This window comes from Artemia sp. Qi Xiang Cuo, chromosome 10 (genome assembly GCF_049724085.1).
Source record: "Artemia sp. Qi Xiang Cuo chromosome 10, ASM4972408v1, whole genome shotgun sequence".
Lineage (NCBI taxonomy): Eukaryota > Metazoa > Arthropoda > Branchiopoda > Anostraca > Artemiidae > Artemia > Artemia sp. Qi Xiang Cuo.
This window is the reverse complement of record NC_142803.1, coordinates 12,286,635-12,303,973: the sequence shown is the minus strand read 5'-3', so window position 1 is coordinate 12,303,973 and position 17,339 is coordinate 12,286,635. Positions and strand designations below refer to the sequence as shown.

The following is a 17,339-nucleotide window of genomic DNA, read 5'->3' as shown; positions in this document are numbered from 1 at the left end:
CTGATTGAACTGAAACCGATAGTTTCCAGCACAGTTTATAGACAGTAAGCTTATCGCAGATCATTTCTGGTCATCGTGAACAAAAAGCTCCTCCCACTTCTTTCTGCCTTAGCTTGTTTAGCCTGTTTATGAATATACCAGTAAGCTTATCGCAGATCATTTCTGGTCATCGTGAACAAAAAGCTCCTCCCACTTCTTTCTGCCTTAGCTTGTTTAGCCTGTTTCTTTCCACTCGCACCCCTGTCCGGGTTTTTATAATGGGAGGGATAGAGAATGATCATACTGCTATATTCTGTCTACTGTGGTTTCCAGTTGCAGATCCTTTACTTCATTACTTGCATCGGATTCAATATGTTCAAAAGCTCCTTCTAATAATTTCTGTTTCTTTTTGGAAGGCGGCAAATTACTTTTGAAAGTTGTTGTTTGAGAGTTCTTTTTAGTTATCGCAGGGACTTTTCCTGATACTTTAAAAATATTAAACCAAAGTACTGAAAATTTAAATTCAACTAACGTTAAATTAAATTCAGGAAACGTCATTTCCTTTCAAAAGAACCATATTGCATAAATAAATTACTTTTATATCTAAGATGCTTTGTTAACCAAAATAACCATTAACAGTGAAATCTTACTAATACCGAGATTTAGCAAGTGTTAATTTGAGCCAATCAGATTGTCTAATAAAAATTTGTAGCCAATCAGAGAATAGCTTGGCATGCTATTTGCATGCTGGAGAATCTTTTTCATCAATTTTTAACAACATAAACCCTTTTGAAAATCATGACACAAATAGTAGTGTTTAATTTATTCACATACATCCTCTAGTTGACCTAATAAATAAAACTTAATATTATTCCCAAAAAATTATTTCTATGCTCTTTCATAGCCTGGAGACACTTACACTCTTTTGATTTAGTAAAATATTAAGAGTGGAAGTAGTAATAGAAGTAGCCCCGAAAGTTTGAGCTTAATACTCTCAGTTGTTCTTGGGATATTGCTGAGATGTCTTATTGACAACAAGCACGCAAACAATGCGTTTTGATTGAATTTTAAAGCTACATATAGTTTTTGAACATAATGGACAAATTGCATAACTGTTGGCGGCTGGCCTACGCAATATCCCTAGAGATACAGTTACAAGACCGTTCAGCTATGCTGAACAAAATAGCTGTCTCAATATTTTGATTGGAAGTGTCTGGGAAAAGTATGAGCTAAAGAGGAGGTTTACTATTAATAAACCTAAGGGTATTAAGGTGAAAATTTTGAACAATATTTTAACTGTATTGAAATAATTCGAAACACACTATGCCCATATAGGTTGTCAAGAGGCCGTCTCAGTAATGCTTCATGACCGGTTGATGGTATTAAGTGAAAAATTTCATCGTGTGTTGAAGGGGATGTTGAAAAAAGGGGATTTTTGCATACTGCCACTCCAGCTATTGCTACGCATAATTATCGAACCTTTCAACAATGCTGAAAATAATTGATGTCTCAAAACTTTGTTTGGACGTTTGTTATGGGAAATGATGGCCTGGGTTGGTAGTGCCAACCCAGGAGGCATTGTTATATGTTCTTTGGGCTATTTTAAACAAAATTGCCATCGCACAATTTCAATAAGATACATTTGGTGAAAAGAAGGGTAGTTGGGTGGGGGAGGGGCCACTTGACCTCTATCACTGTTTGCTCTCAAAAGAGAACTGGAACTTCCAATTTCGACAAATTGAGCCACCTCTAAAGTTTATGCAACAATCCCTTCGATAAGAACCTTAAATACCCCTGGTGCATAACCTTCAACCCTTGCCCTCAGGCTCTGGTGGTTTGTATCAACCTCAAAAGCATTGTTATATGGTATTTGGACTATTGTGAATAAAATGATTGTCTCAAAATATCTATTAAAAACATCTCGGGAAAAAAACAACGACTTAGTGTGGGTGTGTGTGTGTGGGGGGGGGGGGGGTAGCTGCACTCTGATCACTTTGACTCTTAAAAAGGGCCCTAGAAGAACTGTTTACCAATCCAATGAGTCCCGTCTAATGCATGCATATACGACCACCCTTTCTATAAAAATCTTATATGCCTCCAGGGCATAACTTACAACCCTTTCCCTGAGAGATGTAGGGGGGGTCCTTCTCACAGACATAATTTCTGAAACATTCAACTACGATGAACAAAATTTTTATCTCCAAATTTTCATTGGAGGTGTTGAGGGAAATGATGAGCATGGAGGGGGTGGTGGGCTGGTTGGTCTCAAATCAGTTTGACTCTTAAAAAGGGCACTATAACTTCCAATTTCAAATCAAATAAGGCCCATCTGAAATTTATACGACCGCCTTACCATAAAAACCTTATATGCCCACATGACATAACTTGACAACCCTATACCCAGGGCTTTGGAGGGTTGTTTCACCCCTAGAGACATTATTGTATGTTCTTTGAACTATTTTTAACAAAGTCGCTAGCCTATCTCATATTTTCAATCAGATGTGTTTGGTGAAAAGAGGGGTTTTTCGGGAGGGGGGGGGGGTGAGAGGCTGGTGGGGATAAATGCCCTCCATCACTTTTGACATTTAAAAAGAAACTAGAACTTCCAATTTCCAACCAAATGAGCCTCTACTAAAGTGAAAATACCATCCCTTCCATAAAAACCTTAAATGCCGCGCGGCATAACGTACAACCATCGCCCCTGGCCTCTGTTGGTGTGTATCAGCCCCAAACGCCTTGTTATATGATCTTTTGGCTATTTTGAATAAAATGGGTGTCTAAAAATTTTTTTTCGATGTATTTCGGGAAAACACAACGTTTTTTTTGGGGTGGGGGGATGGGGGTGGGGTAACTGCCTTCTCATCACTTTTACTCTAAAAAGGGTACTAGAAATTCAGATTACCAATCTAATGAGTCCCCTTCGAAGTATATCCTTTCTATAAAAGCCTTATATGCCCCGGATCACCGCCAGGGTATAACTTACAACCCCTGCACTGAGGGCTGGGGGGATTTGTTATCCTCAAAGGCATAATTTCCGGGTCTTTCAAATATGTTGAATGAAATGGCTATTTCAACATTTTGATTGGAAGTGTTTGGGGAAATGGTGGACGTGGGAGGGGGGTTAGTTGACTAGTCCTCTAGTCACTAGCACTCTCAGTTTCCTATCAAATGAGCCCTTTTCGAAGTTTCTACGACAACACTTTCTATAAGAACCTTGTATGCCCCCGGGGCATAAATTACAATCTTTGTCCTTGACGACTGTGGGGGGGGGTGTCATCCTCAAAGACATAATTTCCGGACGTTTCAACTACGTTCAATAAAATGGCTATCTCAAAATTTGTATTGAATGTGTTTGGGTAAATGGTGTGCGTGGGAAAGGGGTTAGTTACTCTCCAATCACTTTTAACTATCGAAAAGGGCACTAGCCCTTTCAACTTCCAATCGAATGAGCCCTTTTTAAAGTTTCTACGACAACTCTTTCAATAAAAACCTTATATGCCTCAAGGGCATAACTTACAACCCTTGTCCTGAGGGCTGGGGGGAGGATGTCATCCTCAAAGACATAATTTCCAAACCTTTCAACTACGTTGAACAAAATGGCTCTATCAAAATGTTGATCGAAAGTCTTTGGGGAAAGGATGGGCGTGCGGAGAGGGGGGGGCATTCACCCTCCAATCATCATCGACTATTATTAAGGGCACTAGCACTCTGACTTTCCAATCAAATGAGCCTTTTTGAAGTTTCTACTACAACACTTTCTATAAAAGCCTTATGTGCTCCCAGGGCATAAATTACAACCTTTGTCCTTGAGGACAGTGGGAGGGGGTTGCAATCCTCAAAGACATAATTTCCAAACCTTTCAACTACGCGTAACAAAATTGCTATCTCAAAATTTTGATTGGATGTGTTTGGGGACATATTGAGCCTGGGAGGGGGTTAGTCGCCCTCCAATCACTTTCGACTATTAAAGAGGGCACTAGCCCTCTTAATTTCCGATCGAATAAGCCGTTTTTGAAGTTTCTACGAAAACACCTTCTATGAAAACCTTATATGCCCCCAGGCTATAACTTACAGCCCTTGCCCTAAGAGCTCTAGGGGGGTTGTCATCCTCAAAGATATAATTTCCGGTTCTTTCAACTACGTTGAACAAAATGGCTGTCTCAAAATTTTGATTGGATGTGTTTTGGGAAATGGTGGCTGTGGGAGGAGCGTTAGTCGCCCTCCAGTGACTTTCGACTATTAAAAAGGGCACTAGCCCTTTCAATTTCTAATAGAATGAGCCCCTTTTGAAGTTTTACGACAATTGCTTCAATACGAAGTGCCTGTCTGAACAAATAAATAATACAATGTGCCTACATCGTTCATTACTTAGGCAGCGCTATTGCTCTGCCTAAGATAGGTTGTTAAAAGGCATGTCTGCAATATCTCTGGAATAGATAAGGGCATTAAGGTGAAACTTTCAGGGGGTGTTGCGCTGATTTTGAACTAAATTAAAACTCACTATATGCATACAGGTTGTTAAAAATAGCTTATCAGCAATATCTCAGGAGCAGCTGAGGTTATTAACCTGAAACTTTAAGAGATACTATAACTGTTACCTATGCTACTGCTACTACTATTACTGCTATTTTGACTTTTTATGACCGCAACTGTGACTATTTACGACTGTGAATGTGATTATTTGTTACTGCTCGTGTCTGGCCCTACTTGCGACTGCGAATAAGTGCAACCACGACTAATTGCGACTCTGACTACCTACGAATCCAACTTCTCTTGACAGTGACTACCTGGAGCTGCGATTGCTCCTGCATATTACTGCAACAGCTACTTCTGTCTGCAATTGAAAAGTAGCATAGCCAAGGCCCGGGCTTTTTTTAACAGTTGAAAAAAGTTTGGAGGAACGAGAAGATAAATCTGAGAACCAAGATTAGAATATTGGAAGCTGTAGTGGTCAAATATAGTTCTGAAGCATCGGCACTCTGAAAAACGGAGGAAGATTTGCTAGATGTTTTCAAAAAAAAATGCCTAGGGGTCGTACTTAATATCCAACTAACTGACTATACTTAAAACAGTTGGCTGTATGAACAGTTTGGCTAAATCCCGCTTGCTAGGGCTACAACGAGAGAAATATTGAGATGGATAGGGTATGTTCTTCGAAGGAAGTATGACTGATTGCTGAAGATTTTCCTGTTCGTCAACCGTATAGGGCTAATCGGAAAGGAGGTCGTCCGTGGCTGGGGTGGGAGGATGTCGTAAAGAAAGATTTAAGGGAAATCAGAACTTCCTGGAGGGGTGTAAAAAGAGAGGCTTTGAACAGATTGGGATCGAGGAGTGAGCGTAGCTGTGTTCGCCCCAGCCGGCTTGGTACTGCGGTGAGTTGTTAGTAGCTAGAAATAGTATTTTATTGATACTATTGCTTTCCTATTTATACTATCATTTACTTCTCTGAATAAGGCTTTCTATTCTAATGAGTTCGAAAAAGCTATGCTTTTCCATTCAATATTTGCCATTTTTTTCAGGCTTGAAATATTCAATAAATTTTTGGAAGACTTTGGGCACACTTGCCCTTCAACTGAGCTTGGAGAAGTGTATTCTATCCTTGCAACCAATATTACTTCTTGTCGCCAAACACCGGTGTTGAGGTATCTCTTAAGAACTTTCAGATCTTTACTAAAGGCTTCAGCTAAAGTGTCAAATTTTCAAATACCCAAGGACGAAGTCAAAAAGGTGTGGGAGCTATGTATGAAGTAGGTTCACAGAACTTTGTTTTTTGACTTTATTTTATTTTTTAAATTATATGTAATTTTTGTTTATTTACTATTTATTCTATTAGTTTTTTTTTTATTGTTTTTGTTATTTTTAAGCTTTATTTGTCAATTTAGATGTCATGGAAACAAAAGTTTAGGCCTACTGGTAGAAAATTTTGTGATTAAAATTTTTTTGTCATTTTTAACTGGATTAAAATATCATAAAAAAGAATAAAGGTTTAGTGTTCTTTTTATTGGCAAAAATTGGACATACCAACCTCGGATAAAATTGATGGAGTTATTTGGCTGTCCTTTCTGGCATACGCTTAAGCAATAATGTGATTGGCTTATGAACATACGTTAAAAAATAATCAGGTTTGGCTTTCTGTTTAGTTGCCAAGAATTTGACACTGTAACCACGGATAAAATAGGTGGCATTATTTGGCTTGCCTTTCTGATATACGCTTAAGGAATACTGTGGTTTTGCCCGTTGCACCAACAGGTAAAATAGGCGCGATTATTTGGCTTATCTTTCTGACATACGCTTAAGGAGTAATGTGATTGGCTTACGAAAATACGTCACAAAACCAATCAGGTTTGGCTTTGCTAAAAATTTGACATAGCAACAACGGCCAAAGTAGGTGGGTTTATTTGGCTCGCCTTTCTTACTAGGAATGATGCCATTGGCTTACGAAAATACGTCACAAATATAAACCAATGTAAGTAAAGCACACTTTTTAACATGGAATTGTGGGAAAGTAATATCTTTTCTCTCTTTTAATTGACTCAAATATCGAAGTTTGAATTGATTGATTAAAGCCAAACAAATTTTAGACTGATTTCTCTCTCAGTGAAAAATTTCAATTCTTTATTTATTTACTTTTAAGTCACTTTCCACGTAGTTTTAATCATACAAAATTAGAAAAAAAACGTGAACTAGCTATTATGATCCTGGAAAACTTCCTCTCCTTCGCCCCGAATTTGACACACCAAGTCATTCTAGATCCTCTCTACACTCTATTTTACTTGAGTGTAGGCTCTCTATTATGTACCTAGTTCATAAAGAACAGATATATAAGCTTCTTTGATTTCAGCTTTAAGAAATTACATCCATGTGAGAAGGAGGAAAAAAGAGAAATATTCCTTTTTGAACTGTTCACAGATCCTCCCCCTCCTAAATATAATTGACTTAAATTGCAGAACGTTTCTAATATTTATCGTAAGACTTTCCTTTACCGGATGAAGAGGCCCTTTTGAAAAATCATGATTGAGGAGGCTACAATTGAAATCTAATTTGCAAAGTTCATCTCATTTTTTATTTATTAGAATTATTTTTTATAAGTACATTTATTTTATAAGTACATTTATTTTTTATAAGTACAATTATTTTATATAAGCACATTATTTAATGAATTATTTTTTATAAGTACAATAATGTTGTTATTGGTTCTGTTGTTATTTGTTGTTGTAGATCGTTTTTTCCTTTTGTTTCATTATTTATTAATTTTGGACTAATTTTAACGCAAGAAACCAAGAGAGTAAAGGATATAATAAATGTAAAATAAAATCAAATAGGTCAGAAAACGAGGAATTTTATCACTTAGTGGTAAAATATGAAGACAAAAACAAGCAAATATTTTGACAGAGACCATCCTTAGGACAGGGACCATCCAAGTCATCCTTAGAGCTAAAAACACACACACAAAAATCTAACCTTTCGAAGTGTACCTAACAAGAGGAGAACAGACACTGAATAAAAAAAAAGAAGAAAAAAAAAGCCAGGAATCAATGAAAGACAATTCACCAAAATGATTGAGCAAGGATTCTCTGCCTTGCAATTGTTTTAGACTGTCTGCAATTTTGGCTTTCATTAGATATCCATAGAGGTTCTCTTAAATTAGACTGGGCGAAAATATCGATTGAGTCTTTTAATATTAAATTGTTATATATTGGGTTTAAGGAAATATCTCCTGTGTCTTTTTATAGCCAAATTTCTGTTTATATGTATAGACAATTCATAGTTGGCTTTCTGATCGGTAAATTCATGATCGGTATCTACATTTCTCGTCAAATCATCCTCCTTCTGTGAAAAGAGGGGTTCGAATCAAAAGAGTTGAAATGTGCCAAAAAAATCTGTTAGAGAGTCAATTCACAATAGAACTGGAAGATTCAGGAAAGCTTCCTTTCTTGGATGTTTTAATTATAAGAAAAGCTCCCAGCCTTGAATTTTCTATATATAGAAAGCCGACTATGAATTTTCTATACATATAAACAGAAATTTGGCTATAAATAGAGACACAGGAGATATTTCCTTAAACCCAATATATAACAATTTAATATTAAAAGACTTAATCGATATTTTGGCCCAGTCTAGTTTAAGAGATCCTGTGGCCATTTCTGATGAAAACCAAAATTGCAGACAGTCTAAAACAATTGCAAGGCAGAGAATCCTTGCTCAATCATTTTGGTGAATTGTCTTTCATTGATTCCTGTTTTTTTTAATTAGTATTATTATTCAGTGTCTGTTCTCCTCTCATTAAGTACACTTAAAGAGATTTTTTTTTTTTTTTTTTTTTTTTTTTTTTTTTTTTTTTTTTTGAGCACTGAGGACGACTTGGCGGAGGTCCTTGTCGAAACATTTGCTTGTTTTTGTCTTCATATTTTACCACTGGCTGATAAAATTCCACGTTTTCTCATATATTTGATTTAAATTTTTCATTTATTATGTCCTTTCCTCTCTTGGTTTGTTACGTCATATATAGCCAGTGTGTACTTAGATTGTTTTTGGACTAACTTTTTATCCGTGTCTCGTTTTATTTTTATACTATTATTGTTAGTTTTTTTTTTTGTGAGCACTGAGTTATGCCTTTTTGGGGGCTTGTGTTTCTTCTGTTCTTATATTGCTATTGTCAGGTCGGTTCAAAACGAGGAAATGCCGGGCCAAAATTAGATTTGAAATAAGAGTAGACAGGTGGTAGTTTTTTGAAAATTTCAACATGGTGACTCGCTAGATTAATTAACTCAGTAAATAAAACCCGAGTAGAAATTGGCAAAGGGTATTATTGGTTTTGGTTATTCAAACTCGCGACGGGGCAGTTTCTTATTATTTTTTGTATCTTTATCTATGGGTCTCTCTTTGTTTTTTAGAAATCGTATTATATGAAGTATAATCATAATTAGATTAAAGTTGTATAAAATTATATTATACATATAGATTATATTATTTGTTACATTAGAACTATATAATAAATTGTAAAATTGTTATTTGGGCTTTCAGAAATTAATCTGATCAAGTGTATTTAAACGTATTTTTTTCTTAAATGTAGATATTTTAACACAAAGAAAGGTCAGATCACGTGAGTTTTCATGATTTGAGATTTTGTGAGAACGTGAGATTTTATGATTAAGCCATGACTCCTTTCTCTTTGCGAGAAATTTTCCTGAAAACGGAAAATTTACAGAAAACGAAGCTGTAGTTTTGTAAATTGTACGTTATAATAACTAGCACTTGTTTGTCATATCATCATGTTTTTATACTAACCTTAACTTGTTCTTTTTATTAATATATTAATTAGTAAATTTATGGATTTAAAAACCGTGTTCAAACTTATGCTTGGGAAATTTTGCTGGTAGAAGTGTTTTTTTTTTCACCGGGTGTGTAGGACAAAAGGTAAGTTCTGATAGATAGTGCTACCAATGTACGTTAATGCAGTGGTTGGAGGGATGTAGGATTTTATTATTATTTTTTTATTGACGATACAAAAAAAATACATTTTTTAGAACCATGAGACGGGAGTCAATTTCCCCCCCCCCCAAACTCCGTCAGCATCACTGTTTGGGTATGACCTCCTTCTCTCACTGTAAGAGTCTAAAACCTACTGCGTCATTGACGCTTTACTGAAAACCAATTTTATGACAAATATTTTCTTTTGTACTTAATATTGAAAATAAACATTCTTCAATTGATGGATCTTCCAACTATTAGTATCATTATGCATAAAATATTCAGTTTGATGTTGGTTATATTTTCAAAGACTTTTAAAGACCAATGTAGTTTTTAGAAGAGTACCAACGACACGGTAGGTTTTAGATTCTTCCAATGAGAGACGGAGGTGATACCCAAGCACTTGTTTGTAGTGATTTTTGTTCGTTTCAATGTTGATTTATACACTTAATTTAAGTTTCACTCGTTATAAGACTTATTTATTAATTTACATTAATATCTATTGCATGTTTGTTTTGAACTGGTTGTTTATTTAATTTCTGTTCGTTTTAAGTTTCATTTATATTTCAGTAGGAAAATATTTTTTTTTTGTTATAAGCTTGATATTCATATTCAATCTAAGCATTACTCGCTTTAAGATCTATTTATTCATTTATATTATTACTTGTTGTATGTTTTTGCTATGATTGTTTATTTAATTTCTGTTCGTTTTGGGTTTCATTCATTCTTTAGTAGTAATTTCTGGTCGTTTTGAGTTTGAATTTTAAAAGATATTTGTATCTGCTGAGCTTATGTTTAAAATGGCCTTTTATTTTCCTTGAAAAACTTATTTTTCGGAAAGGTTTTTTTTTAATTAATTTTTGTTCATTTTTTATTGCAAAAAAATTCAAGTTTTTAAAAATTCCTTATTTCAAAATCAAACTTTAAAAAAAAGTCAAATATTCATCAAAGTATCAAAACTGATATCAAAGTAACAATATCAAAGTGAAAAAATCGGTTGTGTCAACCTCGGAGTTTTTATTATTTGATGTTTGAACTATTTTTAACAAAATTGCTATCTCAAAATTTTTATCGGATGGTTTTGGGGGAAAAGGGCGTGGGGGAACTAGATTAAGCTTCGGTCTCTTTTGACTCTTTAAAAGTGAACTAGAACTTTTTATTTTCAATCAAATGAGCTCTCTCTGAAGTTTATACGAGTATCCCTTCTATAAGAACCATATATATCCCAAGAGTATAACTTGCAACGCCTCTCCATGGGCCTTGGGGGGTTGTGTCGACCCTGGAGTTTTAATATCTGATGGTTGAACTATTTTTAACAAAATGGTCCCCTGAAATTTTTATCGGATGGGTTTATCCATCTGATACATCGATAGACGTGAAGGGCGGGAGGGGGTAGTTGCTCACCGATCTTTTTTTACTCTAAGAAAATGGAATACGGCTTTTTGTTTCCCTTCAAATAAACCCTCTCTGAAGTTTCTACGAGTATACCTTCTATAAGACCCATATAAGCCCCCAGAGCAAAACTTAAAGCGGCTGCTCCCGCCCTGGGGGGGGGGTGTCGACACGGGAATTTTTCTTATATGATCTTTGAACTATTTTTAACGAAATGACCAAACGTAAAGGAGTTTTTATTATATGATCTTTTAACTATTTCTAACAAAATGGCTACCTCAAATTTTTCATTAGATGTATTTTTGGAAAAAGGGCTTGGGGGCAGTTGCCCTCTGATCACTTTTGACTCTTAAAAAGGGCACTAGAACTCTCGATTTCCAATCGAATGAGCCCCCCCCTTGAAGTTTTTACGACGACCCCCTCTATATGAAGTGCCTCTGGGAAAAAATAAATGGGTGTGGGGGAGGCTAGCCGCCCTCCAATCACTTTTGACTCTTAAGAAATGAATTATAACTTTCAATTTCCAATCAAATGAGCCCTCTAGGAAGTTTATACTAACATCCCTTGCATAACAACCATATGTACCCCCAGGGCATAACTAACAACACCTACCCCCGGGCCCTGGGGGGCTGTGTTAACACTGGAGTTTTTGTTATCAGAACTTTGAACTATTTTTAACAAAATGTCTATCTCAAAATTTTTACCTGATGCATTTAGGGCGTGGAGGAGGGGAGGGACTAGTTGCCCTCCGATCTCTGTTGACTCTCAAAAATTGTACTATAACTTTCAATTTCCAATCAAATGAGCCCTCTCCGAAGTTTATACGAGCATCCCTTCCATATTAACTATATATGCCCCTAGAGCATTACTCATAACGCCTGCCTCCGGGCCCTGGCGGTTTCCATTGACACAGGAATTTTTCTTATCTGACCTTTGAATTATTTTTTAATGAAATGGCTATTAGAAAAATTTTATCGGATGGGCTTGGGGAAAAAAGGGTGTGGCGGGGGAGGCTAGTTGCCCTCGGATATCTTTTGACTCTTAAAAACTGAACTAGAACTTTCAATTTCCAATCAAATGAGCCCCTTCTGAAGTTTATACGAGCATCCTTTCATAAGAACCATACACGCTCCCAGGACAACAATTACAACGCCTATCCCCCGGGCTCTGGGGGGCGTTTTTGTTATCTAATTTTTGAACAATATTCAAAACACAGGCTATCTCAAAATTTGCATCGGACGGGCTTGGGGAAAAAGAGAGCATGGGGGGAGGGGGGCTAGTTTAACTCTCTTGACTCTAAAAAAGTGAACTAGAACTTTCAATTTCCAATCAAATGATCCCTCTATGAAGTTTATACGAGCATCCCTTTCATAAGAACCATACATGCCCATAGGGCATAACTTAAAACCCCTTTCCCTGTGCCCTGGGGGGTTCTATTGACACCGGATTTCTTCTTATCCGACCTTTGAACTATTTTTAACAAGATAACATCTTAAACTTTTCATCAGATGGGTTTTAAAAACGAAGGCGTGGGGGGGGGGAGCGGGGTGCCCACGGATCTCTTTTGATTAATATAAATTGATATCGAACTTTCAATAACCAATCAAATGTGCCCTCTCTAAATTTTATAAGCGCATTCCTTCCATACGAACAACATATGCCACAGGCCATAATTTACAGCGCCTGCCCCCGGACCTTGGGGGGCTGTAACGACACCTGAGTTTTCTTATCTGACTTTTGAGAAATTTTTAACATAATGGCTATCTCAAAAATTTTTTTGGATGCATTTGGGGAAAAAGGGGCGGGGGGGGGGGCCTAGTTTCCCTCCCATCTCTTTTGACTTTAAAAAAATGAACCAAAACTTCCACTTTTCCAACCAAATGAGCCATCTTTGAATTTTTTACGAGCATCCCTTCAATAAGAACCATATATTCCCACAGGGCATGACTTACAACGCCTGTCCTCGGGCCCTGCGGGGCTGTGTTGACCCCTGATTTTGTGTGATATGGTAATAGAACTATTTAAAAAAAGCTATATAAAATTATTATCGGATGGGTTTGAGGAGAAAAGGGCGTGGAGGGGGGGGGGGGGGCTAGGTGCCCTCCAATCTCTTTTGACTCTTAAAAAGTGAACAAGAACTGTCAATTTCCAATCAAATGATCCATCTTTAAAGTTAATACGAGCATCCCTTCCAAAAGACCCATACGTCCCCCCAGGGCATAACCTACAACGCCTTCCCCGGGCCCTGGTGGGTTATATCGACACCGGAATTTTTGTTATTTGATCTTTGAATTATTTTTAACAAAATAGCTATCCTAAAATTTTTATTGGATGCATTTGGGAAAGAAAGGGTTTGGGGGGGGGAGCTGGTTACCCTCCAATATCTTTTGACGCTTAAAAAGTGAACTACAACTTCCAATTTCCTATCAAATGAGCTCTCTCTTAAGTTTATACGAGCATTCCTTCCATAAGAACCATATATGCCCCAGGGCATAACTTATAACCCTTAACCCTGAAGACTGTGGGGGGAGTGTCCTGCTCAAACATAATTTCCAGAACTTTCAACTACGTTGAACAAAATGGCTGTATCAAAATTTTGATAGGGCTGTGGGGGAGTTGTCATCCTAAAAGACCTAATTTCCAGAACTTAAAACTACTTTTATTAAAACGGTTGTCTCAAAATTTTTATTGGATGTGTTTGGGGAAAATGTTGGCGTGAGAGGGGGTGTTAGTTTCCCTCAAATCACTTTCGACTATTAAAAAGGGCACTAGCCCTTTGAATTTCCAATCGAATGAGCCTTTTTTGAAGTTTCTACGACAACGCCTTCTATAAAAACCTAATATGCCCCCAGGGTATAACTTAAAACCCTTGCCTTGAGGGTTGTGGGGGAGTATCCTTCTCAAGACATATTTTCTATGTGGAAATCAACTACGCTGAACAAAATGGCTAACTCAAATTTTGATTGGATATGTTGGGGCAATTTATGGGCGTGGGGGGGGGGGCTATTTGCCCTCCATTCACTTTTGACTATTAAAAAGAGCACTAGCTCTTTGAATTTCCAATCGAATGAGCCTTTTTTGAAGTTTCTACGACAACGCCTTCAATAAAAACCTTATATGCCCCAGGGCATAACTTAAAACCCTTGCCCTGAGGGTTGTGGGGGAGTGTCCTCCTCAAGAACATATTTTCTATGTGGAAATCAACTACGCTGAACAAAATGGCTATCTCAAATTTTGATTGGATATGTTTGGGGAAATTATGGGCGTGGGGGGGGGCTAGTTGCCCTCCAATCACTTTTGACTATTAAAAGGGGCACTAGCCCTTTGAATTTCCAATCGAATGAGCCTGTTTTGAAGTTTTTACGACAACGCCTTCTATAAAAACCTTATATGCCCTCAGGGCATAATTTAAAACCCTAGCCCTGAGTCTACGCGGAACAAAATAGCTATCTCCAAATTTTGATTGGATGTGTTTGGGGGAATGATGGGCGTGGGGGGGGCTAGTTGTCCTCCAATCACTTTCGACTATTAAAAAGGACACTAGTCCTTTGAATTTCCAGTCGAATGAGCCTTTTTTGAAGTTTCTACGATAACGCCTTCCATTAAAACCTTATATGCCCCCAGGGCATAACTTAAAACCCTTCCCCTAAGGGTTGTGGGGGAGTGTCCTCCTCAAAAACATATTTTCTATCTGAATATTAACTACGCTAAACGAAATGGCTGGCACAAAATTTTGATTGGATGTGTTTGGGGAAGTAATGGGCGTGGGGGGTAGTTGCCCTCCAATCATTTTTGAATATTAAAATAGGCACTAGCCCTTTGAATTTCCAATCGAATGAGCCTTTTTTGAAGTTTTTACGACAACGCCTTCTATAAAAACCTTATATGCCCCAGGGCATAACTTAAAACCCTTGCCCTGAGGGTTGTGGGGGAGTGTCCTCCTCAAGAACATATTATCTATGTGGAAATCAACTACGCTGAATAAAGTGGCTATCTCAAATTTTGATTGGATATGTTTTGGGAAATTATGGGCTGGGGGGGGGGCTAGTTGCCCTCCAATCACTTTCGACTATTAAAAGGGGAACTAGCCCTTTGAATTTCCAATCGAATGAGCCTGTTTTGAAGTTTCTACGACAACGCCTTCTATAAAAACCTTATAAGCCCTCAGGGCATAACTTAAAACCCTCGCCCTGATGGTTGTGGGGGAGTGTCTTCCTCAAAAATATATTTTCTATCTGGAAATCCAGTACGCTGAACAAAATGGCTATCTCAAAATTTTGATTTGATGTATTTTGGGAAATGATGGGTGTGAGGGGGGGGCTAGTTGCCTTCCAATCACTTTTGACTCTTAAAAAGGGAACTAAAACACTCGATTTTCAATCAAATGAGCCCCCTTTGAAATTTCTAAGACGACCCCTTCAATATGAAGTGCCTCTGGGAAAAAAAAATAATAATAATAAAAGATAGGAGTCAAAGGGCCTTTATTATAGGCACCTCTATAGCACTGCTTCTGAAAGACGCAATGCGCTCATTCGTTTTTAATTTTGATTATTATTTAATCATAATTTTAATTACAATTTGTACTTAGTGCTTTTTTATTTATTATTATTACATCACTTTCGACTGTTAAAAGGGCACCAGCCCTTTGAATTTAAAATCGAATTAACCGTTTTTGAAGTTTCTACGACACCGCCTTCTATAAAAACCTTATATGCCCCCAGGGTATAACTTAAAACCCTTGCCTTGAAGATTGCGGGGGAATATCCTCCTCAAAAACATATTTCCTATCTCAAAATCATCTACGCGGAACAAAATGGCTATCTAAAAATTTTGATTGGATGTGTTTTGGGAAATTATGGGCTGGGGGGGGGCTAGTTGCCCTCCAATCACTTTCGACTATTAAAAAGGGCACTAGCCCTTTGAATTTCCAATCGAATGAGCCTGTTTTGAAGTTTCTAAGACAATGCCTTCTATAAAAACCTTATATGCCCTCAGGGCATAACTTACAACCCTAGTCCTGAGGGTCGTGGGGGAGTGTCCTCCTCAAAAATATATTTTGTATCAGGAAATCAACTACGCTGAACAAAATGGCTATCTCAAAATTTTGATTTGATGTATTTGGGGGAATGATGGGCGTAGGGGGGGGGGCTAGTTGCCCTTCAATTAATTTTGACCCTTAAAAGGGACACTAGAACTCTCGATCTCTAGTCAAATGAGCCCTATCTGGAGTTTACGTGATGACCCATTCCATATAAAGTGCCTCTGGGAAAAAATAATAATAATAAAACATTGGAGTCGTATGGCCTTTACTATAGGCAACGCTATAGCGTTGCCTCTGAAAGACGCCATGCGCTCATTCGTTTTTAATTTTGATTATTATTTAATCTTAATTTTAATCACAATTTGTACTTAGTGCTTTTTTATTTATTATTATTACATCACTTTCGACTATTAAAAGGGCACCAACCCTTTGAATTTACAATCGAACGAGCCTTTTTTGAAGTTTCTGCGACACCACCTTCTATAAAAACCTTATATACCCCCAGGGTATGACTTAAAACACTTGCCTTCAGGATTGTTGGGGTATATCCTCCTCAAAACCATATTTTCTAACTTAAAATCATCTACGCGGAACAAAATGGCTATCTCAAAATTTTGATTGGATGTGTTTGGGGGAATGATGGGCGTGGGGGGGGGGGCAAGTTGCCCTCCAATCACTTTCGACTATTAAAAAGAACACTAGCCCTTTGAATTTCCAATCGAATGAGCCTTTTTGAAGTTTCTACGATAACGCCTTATATAAAAACCTTATATGCCCCCAGGGCATAACTTAAAACCCTTGCCCCAAGGGTTGTGGGGGAGGGTCCTCCTGAAAAATATATTTTCTATGTGGAAATTATCTACGCTGAACAAGATGGCTATCTCAAAACTTTGATTGGATGTCTTTGGGGGAATGATGGGCGTGGGGGGGGGGGGTAGTTGCCCTCCAATCCCTTTCGACCATTAAAAAGGGCGCTAGCCCTTTGAAATTCCAATCGAATGAGCCTGTCTTGAAGTTTCTACGACAACGCCTCCTATAAAAACTTGTATGCCCCCAGGGCATAACTTAAAACTCTTGCCCTGAGGGTTGTGGGGGAGTGTCCTCCTCAAAAATAAATCTTCAATCTGGAAATCAACTACGCGGAACAACATGGCCATATTAAAATTGTGATTCGAGGTGTTAGGGGGAATGATGGGCGTGGGAGGGATAGTTGCCCCCCAATAGCTTCCCACTATTGAAAAGGGCACTAGAACTCTCAATTTCCAATCTAATGAGCCCCTTTTGAAGCTTTTACGACGACCCCTTCCGTATCAAGTGCCTCTGGGAAAAAAAAAGATAAAACATTGGAGTCGTATGGTCTTACTATAGGCAACGCTACAGCGTTGCCTCTGATAAAATTGCTTTCTGTTATTGCTTTGTGTAATCGTCATCGAGTAGGTCGTTTGAGTGGGGTATT

At 37.6% G+C, this 17,339-nt stretch overlaps 1 protein-coding gene across 1 annotated transcript in view; it reads left to right on the top strand.

The window, feature by feature from the left end:
* Positions 1-17,339, top strand: part of LOC148947478 (serine-protein kinase ATM-like) — a 76,570-nt gene that overhangs the window by 55,710 nt on the left and 3,521 nt on the right. Inside the window, exon 6 of the mRNA XM_089095277.1 lies at positions 5,499-5,726. Coding sequence (XP_088951403.1) covers positions 5,499-5,726 — 228 coding nt within the window. The remainder of the gene's footprint in view (positions 1-5,498; positions 5,727-17,339) is intronic.